This window comes from Sarcophilus harrisii, chromosome 2 (assembly GCF_902635505.1).
Source record: "Sarcophilus harrisii chromosome 2, mSarHar1.11, whole genome shotgun sequence".
In the NCBI taxonomy this organism is placed as follows: Eukaryota; Metazoa; Chordata; class Mammalia; order Dasyuromorphia; family Dasyuridae; genus Sarcophilus; species Sarcophilus harrisii.
Window position 1 is genome coordinate 619,681,667 of NC_045427.1, and position 13,106 is coordinate 619,694,772.

The 13,106-nt window shown below is 36.9% G+C and overlaps 1 protein-coding gene across 10 annotated transcripts in view; it reads right to left on the bottom strand.

Moving 5' to 3' along the window:
* NEO1 (neogenin 1) overlaps positions 1–13,106 on the bottom strand; it is a 228,917-nt gene that overhangs the window by 70,490 nt on the left and 145,321 nt on the right. For 6 of the 10 annotated variants that reach the window (XM_031956657.1, XM_031956654.1, XM_031956655.1 and 3 more), the window contains exon 8: positions 10,154–10,373. In XM_031956657.1, the coding sequence (XP_031812517.1) occupies positions 10,154–10,373 (220 nt within the window). The remainder of the gene's footprint in view (positions 1–10,153; positions 10,374–13,106) is intronic. The other 4 variants (XM_031956658.1, XM_031956660.1, XM_031956656.1 and 1 more) reach the window with 1 other exon arrangement.

Sequence of the window (13,106 nt, forward strand, 5' to 3'; positions counted from 1 at the left end):
ATGGTGAATATGAGTAATTCCATTGCCAAGCAGAACTCGATGGTTGCCCTTACATACAGTTCACATAAATTATAATTGTAGCACAGTTTCGAAGATTTAGGTCACAAATCCAATTGCAAAGCAACATCTCCTATACATGTAGGACAAACTGGAGGTAGAGGCTAGACTTCAATTAATTATGCTAAGATGCTTATAAAATTGTGGGCAAGGAAAGGGAAACAGGCATCTACAGAAAGGGGTGTGTCTAACAGGACAAGGCTTTGTGTACTTGTATAAGGGTGAGGGTAGGAGATGAAGTGAGGGCTGTGATGCTCAAACAGTGGCTTCTCTAACAAAACGCAAGAACTGGAAAATCTGAATTCTCTGTTCCTGTTGCTGATATTCAGATTCTTTTTCTCCATTCCTACATCTAAATAGTGTTAAATATTTTCACTCTTTTAGCTCTTCCACAAAAGGAGAGGGAAAAAAAGAAGTTCTGAGATAAAGAAGCAAAGTTGATGTAGGAATTACTCTAGCAGCTAACAATAAAAGCAGGCTGTTCCAAAAAGGATTTCCTAAGGTAAAGTATCCATGATTGGAGGTGAAGGAAGCAGAGAGGGATTTTTCTAGCTTGATATTTTACAGTCATGTTTTTACTTCTGCAAAATATATGAGTCTGAAGCAGGGTTCAGGGTGAATTTTATATAAGAGAACTCTAAAAAATTTTAGGTAATCAGGGCTATATTAATCTGTAATTGGTTGTGAAAAGGGAGTGAGAAGGTATGAGAAATATATAAAGATGGAAATAGAAGTCAGATAAGCTGAGTTTTAATCATAGCAATGCTAACATCAATCAGGCAATCAAGTATTTGCTAAGACCCTATTATGTGTCATTCAAAAAGAATGAAATGACCGCTCCTCAAAATGAGTTTATTTCCTGCTGACATAGTGCATAAGTATGATGATAATACACATGCAGGCACACAAATATAAATTTGTATTGGGGACATGAGAAAATCAGAAAGGTGCTTAAGGTGGTACCTGGGCTTCATCTTAAAGAAAGACATACCTCTTTAAGCTAGAGCTATGGAAAGAGGGCATTCTAAGCATAGGAGATAGCCAATGGAAGAGAAATGTGAAATGAAATGTTATGACTGAGGACCAGAAAGGTCAGTTTGATATGATTAGAGCATGGGAAGCAGAATTATGTCTGAGGTTAGAATGATTAGCTGGAGAAAGGTTATGAAAAGCCTTAAAAACTAAACATTAGTTTCTACTTTGTAGTTGGATTTGGTTAAGTAGGAAAGAACTGTATAAAACACATGGCTTTTAATACTCTTGAGATGGATCTAAACCAGATTAAAATTTAATTGGGAAATACTTGAATAAACAAATGAATGAAACAAAATGAATAAAATGCAATAAAACATGAATAAAATTACATTTTAAAACTAAGTCAATATGCAGCTTGTAGCAATCCTTCTTTTATATTAGATCCCATCTCTTTTGAGTCTGGCACCACTGAGTAGAGACTATTTAACAAATATGGTTTTAGAAGTAGTGTGTAGGATGGACTAGAGTGGGGAGAGATCAGAGGTGGGGAGACCATCAAAAAAAAAAGCTATCATAATAATCTAGATAATATGGTAGGAGGGACTCAATTAAGATTGGAGCCATGTAAGTAGAGGAAAGGGATTCAGATCAGAGATATTGTGAAAGCAGAAATTGGATATCTAGAGTAAAGGAAAGTGAAGAGTCTATGATAATGCCTGGACTGTAAATCTTAGAAAATAAAAGGAGAGCTGTGCCAGAAACAGGAAAGTCAGGGAGAAGGAAAACAGTAATAATTTTGGACATATTGCATTTAAAATGGGCCTAACAGTCAATGGGTGATGTGGGACAGAAGCTTAAGGTAACAAGTGGGACTGTATCTTTAGAGGCACATGTGGGCACTGTCTCCCCAGAGATGGAAGTCAGATCCATAGAAGTGGACAAAAGGGAGAGGGTCTAATACAGATTCCTGGGGAGTACCCATAATTAGGGAGTGCAACTAAATGGTTGCAGTCAGGAGAAGAACAGGCAAGGGAGAGAACAGGTTTACGAAAACCCAGAGGAGAGGAAGTATTTGGGAAGAAAAGGTGGTCAACAATATCAAATGTAGCAGAGGGAAAGAAAAAAAATCAGATTTAGCAATTATAAGATCACTGGTAACTTTGAGAGAACTGTCTCAGTTGCATGATTAGGCTGAATTCCAGAATGTACAAAGTTAAGGACTAAGCAAGAGCAGAGAGAGTGGAGGCAATAAGTAGAAATTTTACTCTTTTTGTTTTATATTACCTAATTTTCCCCATATCCTTTCCCTTACTTCTTGAAAGTTATTCCATACAATACTTTAAAAAGGAAGGAAGAGTGCAAAGTTCATCTCATTGATTCCTACATCAAAGAATCTGACAACGATCTAGACTCACTTCTACAAAGAGGGAGAGGAAGGTGTCTATGTATATTTCTTTGTCATTTTGCAAAATTCATTTTCAATTATTTCATGTCTATTAAGTCTTGTAGTTCCTGTTTATACTGTTTTTATGATTCTTCTTACTTCATTTTGTGTTAGTTCACATAACTTTTCTATGCTCTGTATTCATATTTTTTGTTTCTGACAACACAGCAATACTTCATTACATTCATCCACCAAATTTTGTTAACTCATTGCTTAAATGATAGGTTTCTGATTCTTTTGTTACCACAAAAATATGGTTATAAAAATTGTAATAAAAATGAGGACTTTCTTCTTACTGATGGCCTTCTTGGGGGTAGTACTAGTAATGGAATCTCAGAGCTCTCCCAACAATTCATTTGTATATCTATCTCTTCACAACCCTCCAAAATAAATGATTTCTGTCTGCTATTTTTGCCAATTTACTGAGTGTGAGATGAAAGCTCAGGGCAATTTTGATTTGCATTTTTCTTATTATTGATAACTTGGGAGCATTATTTCATGTGGTTCTTAATAGTTTGTAATTCTTTTGAGAATGGTTTGTTCACATCCTTTGACTAACTTGTCTATTGAAGAATGGCTTTGGAGGAATTTGTAGGAATTACTCTAGCAGCTAACAATAAAAGCAGGCTGTTCCAGTAAGGATTCTCTTTATAATTCTCTTAGTTATGAAAACAATTTTTCCAGGAAGTTTAGCTGAAAAAGGAAGGAAGGCTAGAAAATAAAAGATTAAAAGCATAGTAGATAAAAGTGAAGGTTTTTAAAGAAAGATGATGAAGGCAGTAGGGACAGAAGAATTTGATAGAAAAGGCTCAAGAAAGGGGATGAATTGACTACAATATGCAAGAGAAAATGGGAGAGGACAGGATCAAATATACTTGTAAAGGAGATGGCACTAAGGACAGTGAGGGAAAAGAGAACTGACAAAGAGGTTTTGGTGAAGGGATTCTGAGGTGAAAAGTAGAGTTCCTTACATTAAATGGCTTAAGTTTTGAGAAAATTAAAAGACAATTTTTTAGCCAAGAGGACAGGTTGAAGGAGTTGGGACTGGGGCTTCAAGAGAGAAGTGGGTTTGGAATAGCTTCTGAGGGAAGTGAGAACAGGGATCCATCTAGGGAGGAATAAAAGAGCTGCGTTATTGTAGTGAGGGCACAACTGAAGTTGGAAAACATGAATTTATAATGTAACAGTCATACAATTGGGGAACTTCCTCTGGCTTCTTTCACTGGGCTCATGAGTTGTAAGCCAAGGTCTGACAAGAGAAAAATAGCAAAAGATAATAGGGGCAAGAGACTGATGAACAGAAGGCAGTGTAGAATTGGACTGAAGTTGAAGAAGAAAGTGAAATTGGAGAAAAGAAGTGTGTTAAGGATATAAGGACTAGAAGTTTTGATGAGGACACAATGGGAAAGGTGGCAGGATAGGAGGTAATGGCTACACAGGAAAATAGAAGAGTTTCTAATAAGGGAAATGGAATGCTTGTAGGTAAGGCAATGAGTATGTGACTTTCCCTATATAGGGCTGAAATAAAGTGAAGGAGTAGGTCATGGGATTTAAGGAGACTGAGGAGATGGGAGTTTGAGAAGACATCTACCTGAACATTCAAATCCCTAGTATAAGGGGTAGCCAGCTCAGGGAATAGAGCACTTGGCCTCGAGTCAAGAAAATGCATGATCACAAGTTCAAATGTGGCCTCAGATACTTACTAGCTGTGTGATCCTGGGCAAATCATTTAGCTCTACCTGACTCAGTTCCTCATCTGCAGAATAAGTTGGAGAAGGAAGTGTCAAAAACGCTCCAGTAACTGTGTCAAAACCAAAACAAAACCCACATGGGATTGCAAAGAGTCGGACTTCATGGAAATAACTAAACAATAACAAAGTATAAGGGCAGGAATTAAAGAGGAGTGAAAGATGGTGAACTAAGGGCTGAACATTGAGAAAAGAGAGAGAAGGAGGTTAGGGGTAGTATACTATGGATATTATAATTTTAATTGTGTGGGTTTTGATTTCAAAAGAGAAAGGGCTACTTAGTGAAGGAGGCAAAGGGAGCATCTTGAAATAACAGGGAGAGAGGAGCATCTCACTTTATTCTCAGGACCACCATGATGAGAGATGGGAGAGAGAAGATGCTGCCAGTCTTGGGAAGGGATTAGATAAAGGGAAAGTGTAAGAGAAAGGTTCCAAGAGAGGGAGGGTATTTATTTCATAGGCAATAGGAGTTTTACAAGGGACGGTGGAAAGGGGAGGCAGAATGGGATTGGAATATGGAGATGAGAACATGAGAAGGGAGGGAAAAGAAACTTTTCTACCAAATAGTCACTGATTAGTTATTTGAGGAACAGAGGCTGAAGAAGAAGCCAGAGGAGTAATAGTGGGTGACACATGGGGAAAGAAGGTTTGAGTCTCTATGGGGTATTGTATTTACTAGCTTTGTGAAATGGTAAATTCATTTGACCCATCCATGTCCTTGTCTGTGAAATGGCAGGAAACTGGAACACAGATTATTTGAGCTCTATTCAGATTGTTCAGAATAATATAATTCTATAAAAAGCTTGCCCTATAAAAGTTATCTACTTTATTAACAATAAAGTTCAGTTGCTTTAACAAATAGTTGGTGTTTTAATTCTTTTAACACTCCTCAGCTACATCATCAGTCACTATATAGCCCTGATCAGAGACCAGACCCTGGAAGAATTAACTCTTATAGTCAGATTGGTCATCAGTTGCCTCTATTGCCTACTATACTGACTTCATCCATGATGGCAAAATATTCCAGAGTTTTTGACTATTTGACCAAAGCACTTGGGGCTCTCTCCACCATGACAGAAGATGACAACTATAAGAGAAAAAGCTGGGGGAAATCAGTCACTAACACAGAGAAACTGCTAACCTGACCTTATAAAGAGACAACAAATCCTATGGCTCCATCCCCTTCCATACACTGTTTCTACCTTAAACATTCTAATTCATTATCATTTTATGTTAGTTTATGAAAATAATCCAAGTGGTTTTTACAATCCCTCATTTTTCCAATCCACCCAGCATATTACTATCTAATTAATCTTCTCAAAGTAAGACTTTAATCATATTACTTAGCTACTCAATAATTTGCAGTGGCTTTCTAATGATTAATTAATGGAATCTAAACTCCTTAACCTGCCAAGGTCTTTCTTTTTTGGAGGGAGGAAGGGCAATTAGGGTTAAGTGACTTGCCCAAGGTCACACAGCTACTAAGTGTTAACTATCTGAGGCTGGATTTTGACTCCTGGGTAGATGTTCTATCTACTGCATCATGAAAAACACAAGCCTAGCTGGGTTATCCTTATCACTATCTCCACATCTCAGAATCTTCTTTTCCTCTATTAATTTAACCTCGGCTTTTAGCACATGGTAAAGTGAATGCTAATAATTAAGGTAATATTAGTCCGTACGCATAACATCACCTATCTAAATTTAAGCTTCTTTTGATAATTATAAATTATGTCATTGTAAAAAAAAATGCCTAAGTTTTATAGATGGCATTTCTTTTTATATATTATTTTTGATTATACCCCACTACCCAACTTGAAACTGAACTCTCCCTTTTAACAAAGAAAAACAATTAAGCTACAAACTTCTGATACAGAGATTGTTGTGTCAAAATGTATATTACATTATGCCCTAGTACTCCCTCCTCCTCTGTTAAGTACAAGTTCATTCCCTACTCTCTAGTAACATTATTAGTTTTTTAATAACTGAAGTGCTTGGTTTCTTTTTAGTAATTTTTCCATTTGTATATTGTTATGCTCACGATATAGGTTTTTCTTTTACTTCTGGGTATTTCATACAGTAACAATTCACATATTTATGTGATTTCTTGTGTTTCTCTGAATTTCTCATATACACCAGTTTATTCAAATGATTCCTGACTCCTGACACTCATTTTGTTTCTAGTTTTTTGCTCCAACAAAAACGCTATGGATATTTTAGCATATATTGGACCCTCAATTCTGTCTTTGACTTTTCTGAATTTTACACCAAGTAGTGAGCTTACTGGATCAGACAATATGGACAGTTTAGGTACCTTTCTTGTACTCTGCAACCTGATAACTAAAACAGCTGAACCAATTCACATTTCCACTAACAGTATATTAGTATGTTTGTTTTCACACAGCTCAAAACTGATTTTTCCTATTTTTTCCTCTTTGTCAATTTTAAATTGCATTTTTTCATTAGTTATTTGAGAGCACATTTTCATAGATCAATTTACAGTTTTCAATTTTATTTTGAAAATGATTTGTTCATATATTTTGAATATTTGGGGAATGGCTCTTGTTCTTATAAGCTGTCCTAATTCTTTTTATCATTTGTTTATCAGGGAAGACTTTTCCTTTCTTCATTAACTTTGTTCTTATAAAAGGTTTTAAATTTTATGAAATCAAAATTGTTTCCTGTTTTATAATCATTTTTGTTCCTTGTTTTGTTAAGAATTCTTCAAGTAGCACCACTTGGAGAGCACCATTTGGCACTTCTTTCCTAAATTTCCTTAAAATTTGGGATTATGTTTTGATAAGTTGGGATTCTTGACAAGACAAAATTTGCTGACCCTGTGTTTTTTTTTCCTATAAGGAATGCAATACACAAAAACAAAAATATAGTTCCAGAAATACAAGCTCATTTTTACTGAAGACCCAACTCAAAGCATGAATTTTTACCTAAGTTAAAGCTTGAACTGAATATACAATGATTTCCCTCCTATTCACATTTCAACCCTCTTCTCATTTCCCTTTATAGTGTCTCTCTTGGTGATTTCATGAGCTGCCCTGGATTTTGTTATCTCTGCAGAGATTATCCTCATATCTGTATAACCAGATCTAATCTCTCTCTCTCTCTCTCCCTGAGCTTCAGTTCTGCACTATCAGCTACTTTCTGAGCATCAGAAACTGAAGGTCCCATAGGCACCTTCTATTCCATATGTCCAAGTAGAATTCATTCTCCTGTGCCCCACATCATGCCTTTCTTTCCATTTCCCTTCTACTAAAGGTATCACTATCTTGTTACTCAGGCTCACAATTGCACGATCATCCTCAAGTCATCACTAACATTCAGCCCACTAGATCCAATCAGCTTTGAATCTTATAATTTCTCCCTTTCTAACATCTCTTGTCTAGATTCCCCTTTTCTGCACTTTTGGCTACCACCCTGGCACTGGCCCTTATCACCTGAAATAACTGGGTCTCTTCTTCAAGCCCATGCTCTGCCCAATAGGTGTCAGTGATCTTCCTAAAGCACATAGCACATAAAAGTGCCCAATCATTTCCAGGATCAAAAATATAAAATCTTCTGCTTGGCACGTCAAGCCCTTCACAACCAGGTCCTTAACTGTCTGTTAAGTCTTCTTACACTTTCCTCCCTTCCATGCCCTCTATGATCTGGGTATAATGGCCTTCTGGCACCTGCCAGGGACTGGCTGCCCCTCCTTCCTGGAATGCTTTTCCTTTTCTAATTCCTGACTTCCTTCAAGACTATATAAAAATCACACCCTCTGCAGGACTCATTTTCCATCTTTGACCCCAACTCCTTCTATGCCTCCTGCTGAGATTATCTTCCAATTATACTGTTTATATATATTAATGTAAACATGCTTATTTTTATGTTATCTACTTCACTGGAAGATAATGTCCCCAAGGGCAGGAATCACGCATTTTGACTTTCTTTATATACCCAGATACAAAGAAGACTTTGTGCTGAAAGCACATATAATAACTGTATATACTGATCATATATATCACTTATTCTGTGAATATGATGCACACCCCCCTGCAAAACGTAAGCCCCTTGAAGATAGGAGGTATAGCCTCAGTACCTAGTATAATGTATGTTTATTGAAAAGAGTAAAAAACATTTAATACTATATTAAAAGAAGGAAGGAGAGAGAAATAACAAGGTTGTAAGACATAGTACCACTGGGAAACATGTTGATATGCTCATTTTTGAAATAATTTAAAAATCATATATTACACTGTTATCATTTAAATACCAAAATGCACAGTAAAAAAGCAAATTCAGAGAAGAAATTGATATTGAGCAGAAATGGAAGGGAATGTACTTAGAAAGAGCTGGAAACTGAATTGCAATTTGATAAATGAATTGTCTTCACACAAGTGAGAAGAACATATGAATCAAAAGCTTGATGCTGGGAACCAAACTAATCTAGTTAGAATAGAAGATTCAAGTTGGAGGATAATTAAGTATTATAGTTGGAGAAACAGCTTGAGGTCAGATGCAGAAATCTTGGCTTTCTAAGATTTCCGGTTGGGGAACTTGGATTCTATCTATATGAAGTAGTCTGGCCTTAGGAACATAGCACTTAACTAAGAGAGGAAGACCTGGCTTTGAATTCTACTTTGTAGACAAATCTCTCTCTGAGTCTCTATTTCCTCACCTATAAAAGAAAGAGTATTTGGCAGCTATTATATAAGGCTGTTGTAAGATGCAAATAAGAACAACAATAATAACAACTAGCATTCACATCGCCCCTACCCTATGCTAATCACTTTACAAATATTATCTCAATTGGTCTTGAAAACGGTCCCAAGAGTTATAAACTGTTATTATTCCCATTTTACAGCTGAGGAAAGTGAAGCAAACAGGTTAAGTGAATTCCCAGGAATACACATCTAGTAAGTGTCTAAAGTAGTGCTCTGTGCCACCAAACTGCTTCTAGAAATTATAAGCTATTATAACTACTGGGCCACAAGGAACTGCTAAAGACTTTGAAAACGGTGGGCATAAGAACACCAGTTCTGGCACCAGAAGAGCTGGGTTCAATGTCCCCTTAACAACCTGCCATCAGGACCTTTGGGTAAGCAATGACCCCTCTGGGTCTCAGAGGCCTTTGGCAGCTCTCTACCCATGATTCTATGATCACTCTTCCTTCATAAAGGCATTAACTTGAGGTCAGTCTATTCATGTACAATAACATAAATAAAGGGAATATGGAAAGAAAAGGAGATCTTTTAACAAAAAGTCAACTAAGACATACCAAGATCAAAAAGCATCTTGTTCTAGGGAGAAAAAATCTATCTATCTATCTAGCTAGCTAGCTAGCTAGCTATCTTCTCCTCTCTCTCTCTTTTTTTTTTCCCTGAGGCAATTGGAGTTAAGTGATTTGCCCAGGGTCACACATCCAGGAAGGGTTAAGTGTCTGAGGTCACCTTTGAATTCAGGTTCTCCTGATTTCAGGACTGGTGCTTTATCTACTGTACCAACTACCTGCCCCCATATATATTCTTAATAATAAAACAGATTTGTTTTCCTAAGGTAAAAAAAGTGTATGACTCCTTCTGTGTGAGAAAAGTGGCTGGACTCAATTCAGTAACTCACATCCTAAGCTAATCCTGTTGAGGTCAGGAAGGGTCAATCCCGAACACCTTAATGTGCAGTTCATTGCTGCCAAGGGCTTGGGAAGCTGGGCACCGTTTCTGCTTTAGGTCCCCAAGAGCTGAAACACCTGTGCCTACCTCAATAAAAAGGGCCTGGCTATTGCAAGAACCCAGATACCTGGTTATGAACACAAACATATCCATGACACATAAGGAGAGAAAAGAGCACTTCTGCCCCACAGAGCATCTATGAAAAGCCAATGTTTGTACAGTGAAAGGTAGAAAGTATCACAAACAGAAATTCAGTTCCTTACCGGTTGATCCCCTCCTTGGTGTAGAACACAGAGTAGGTGAGGTTGTCTCCAGGAGGATCCGAGGCCGGCGTTCGCCAAGTCAGTTTGATGAAGCGAGTAGAAACGAGTGAGGCCACGACGTCCCTCGGGGCTGAAGGTAGCGGTCCCGCTGTGGCTGGTGCTAGATGGTCAGTAGTGGCACTGGTCAGTGAAGTGGGAGGTAATGTTGGGATGGCAACATCTTGTCATGTGCAAACATTGGGGAATATGAAGGGCAAACCACGACGGTTTTTAAAAAGAGAACAGAAAAAAAAAAACAAAAAAAGAAATAAACAAAACCACGATGGGAAACAAAATAAAATGAATGAACACAAAAAAGGCCATTAAACTGAAGGCTAACATGCAGGCAAAAAGGTAACTACCAAAAACTAATGGCAACTATTGGAGACGCCACTGCGGAGCAAGCGGACTCTACCTGGGCTGGGATGGGTGGTAGGAGGGATGGGAAAGGTGACAGCTGGGGACAAGGTACCACCTCACAACAAAGGACACAAGGACGTCTACCACCATTTTGGTCACCTCTGCAAAGACCCATGCAAACTTTTTCAAGCTTTAGAAGTAAAAGCATGCTGTAATTTTCTAAAGCCTTCATACCCACATTATATTTTACTCTGAAACTGTAGGATAAGAGAATTAATTTGAGCTAGTCAGTTATAAAAAGCAATCAATGGATTATATTAATCGAATTAAAGAGATGCTGTTAGCTTATTTGATTCTAATGTACCAGTATTGCTATAATGATGGTGTTTTAAATTATAGTCTCATCTTATATTTTCCTCTATAAATCAGCATCTGGTCGGTAGTGCTCTCACTCCCAGTGGCAGGCTGCCAATCCCTAACTTGGTTCCATTTTTTCCTGAATTATCTCTCATCTGCCTGACTGATCCATGGCATGTGCAGAACTTGCAGAATTAAAAATTTCACAAAGATGACACACAAAGAGTTCACTGCCTGTAGTAGTACTACAATGGATGTGGGTATGTAGATGTGTGAAAAGAGTTTGGAAGACCCTATTAAAAGAATACAGGGGTTCCCAAAGTCTTTTAGTACAGTTTTAAGCTATGAAAGTTTAATGATTAAGTCTTACAAAATGTGACAAAGTATATTCTGACAAAGTATAGCAATAGGCAAGAAAAATTGATGATATATTTAAAAAATTGTGGTTACCATGTTTATATGGATTTCTTGATGATATTTTGGAGATTTGGGTAAATTTTACTCAAGTTGATATTAATATTATAAGGCAAATTAAAAAATATCAATGCTGGATGCCAGCAAATATATAACTCTTGTCACTTAAAGCTCAACAATAGATGCAATGCCTCAGCAGGCCTAGGGTCTCTGTTGATGATCTATGGTTCCTATCACTGGTTTTCTAAAAGGAACTTACCTCCAAGACTATTTTATCTAAATCTGTATTGGAATAGTTTCCACCTGTGCTAACTGTGAGATTCTGTGTGTGTAGGTATGGGTGTGGGAATGTGATTATAGAATCACTGAAATAAGTTGGAAGAGATCTTAGAAATCTTCAAATCCAATCAACTCATTTTACAGATAAGGAAGCTGACTCAGAAAAGCTACCTGGGAAACAGGTGTCAGAGATTATACCAGAGCTCAGGGATCTCTTGAATCTGACTGTTTTCCATTATATTCTACCTTCTCCTGTAAACTATTGAGTGTACATTCAGAAAGGTAATTCACATAGACTTTTTATTGTCATGATAAAATTTCCTTACTGAGAATGAAACTGATGCTTGGTTTGAGTAATTTTGAATGCCATTTGGGCAAATAACAAAAAATAATCCACAATAACCACCACGCCACTGTAAACATTTTCAGAACAATTCAAAGGTGGTGGTATTTTATTCTGCATTACAGGTAAGCTGAAAGTTAAAAGTGGATTTAATTCACTGCTTCCAGATCTGATGGTGCTTCCAACTAGACAAACCACTTAATTTCTAGCAAGAACAATTAAGAAACCTGAATATGGACAGGAGGGGGATGAGAGGGAATGTCTTCACAGAGGGTCATGGCCTGAGGGAAGGGCGATACCAAGGTAATAACTTAAAAAGAAAGAAATCAGAAAAGGCTAAAGACGAGTGAATTACTCATGTGTTTCTCTTGATGGGAAAATAGTTAATATTACTTTCTTCATTGATTCAAAGTATATTCTAATCAATTACATAAGGAAAAAGAAGAATGAATTTCCAAATAGATTATTAATAAAATATTTTTTATATTTGACTCAGAGATGTCAGAAATTTACTCATATATATCCTCTCAAATCTACCTCCTGGACAGATTTCTCCCAGTGTGCTCTAAATATTGCTGACTTATATATGTTCCTGCCCAGAGAGGAGAAATAGCATGCCCAGATAATCCTCAAAATAAAATAAATTATCTCTTCATAGTTTCAAGGTAGCATAAATAGATTTAGGATGGAGACACACACACACACACACACACACACACACACACACACACACACACATTATATCCTGATTAAATGCCATTCAGAAATCTAAAAACAATCCACAAACTGTCATTAAGAAGTAGTAAGATAAGCACTACTTTCCAGGACACTGAAAGGCCTGAGCTCAAAGGCTGATAAAATAAAGCTTTCAGTTAAATGAAAAAACAAAAAACAAACCTTCAGAAATCACATACATCTATAACTAAGGGTCATAAAAAGAGGTGGAAAACTGTTCAGACCATAGTTTGTGGTACAACAAAATCCTTGGCATATACTAGATTCAGGTTAGGTAAATAGGGAAAATAAAATAGAATATCATCTATTGTTCCCCAAAATATACAATATATGTTTTCTATTTGAAAAAAATTGGCTCTATCAAATCTGTGACCTCATGTGTTTGAGGCTCCCAGTGAAGAATTTCTTCTTATAGAGTCTCCAGGA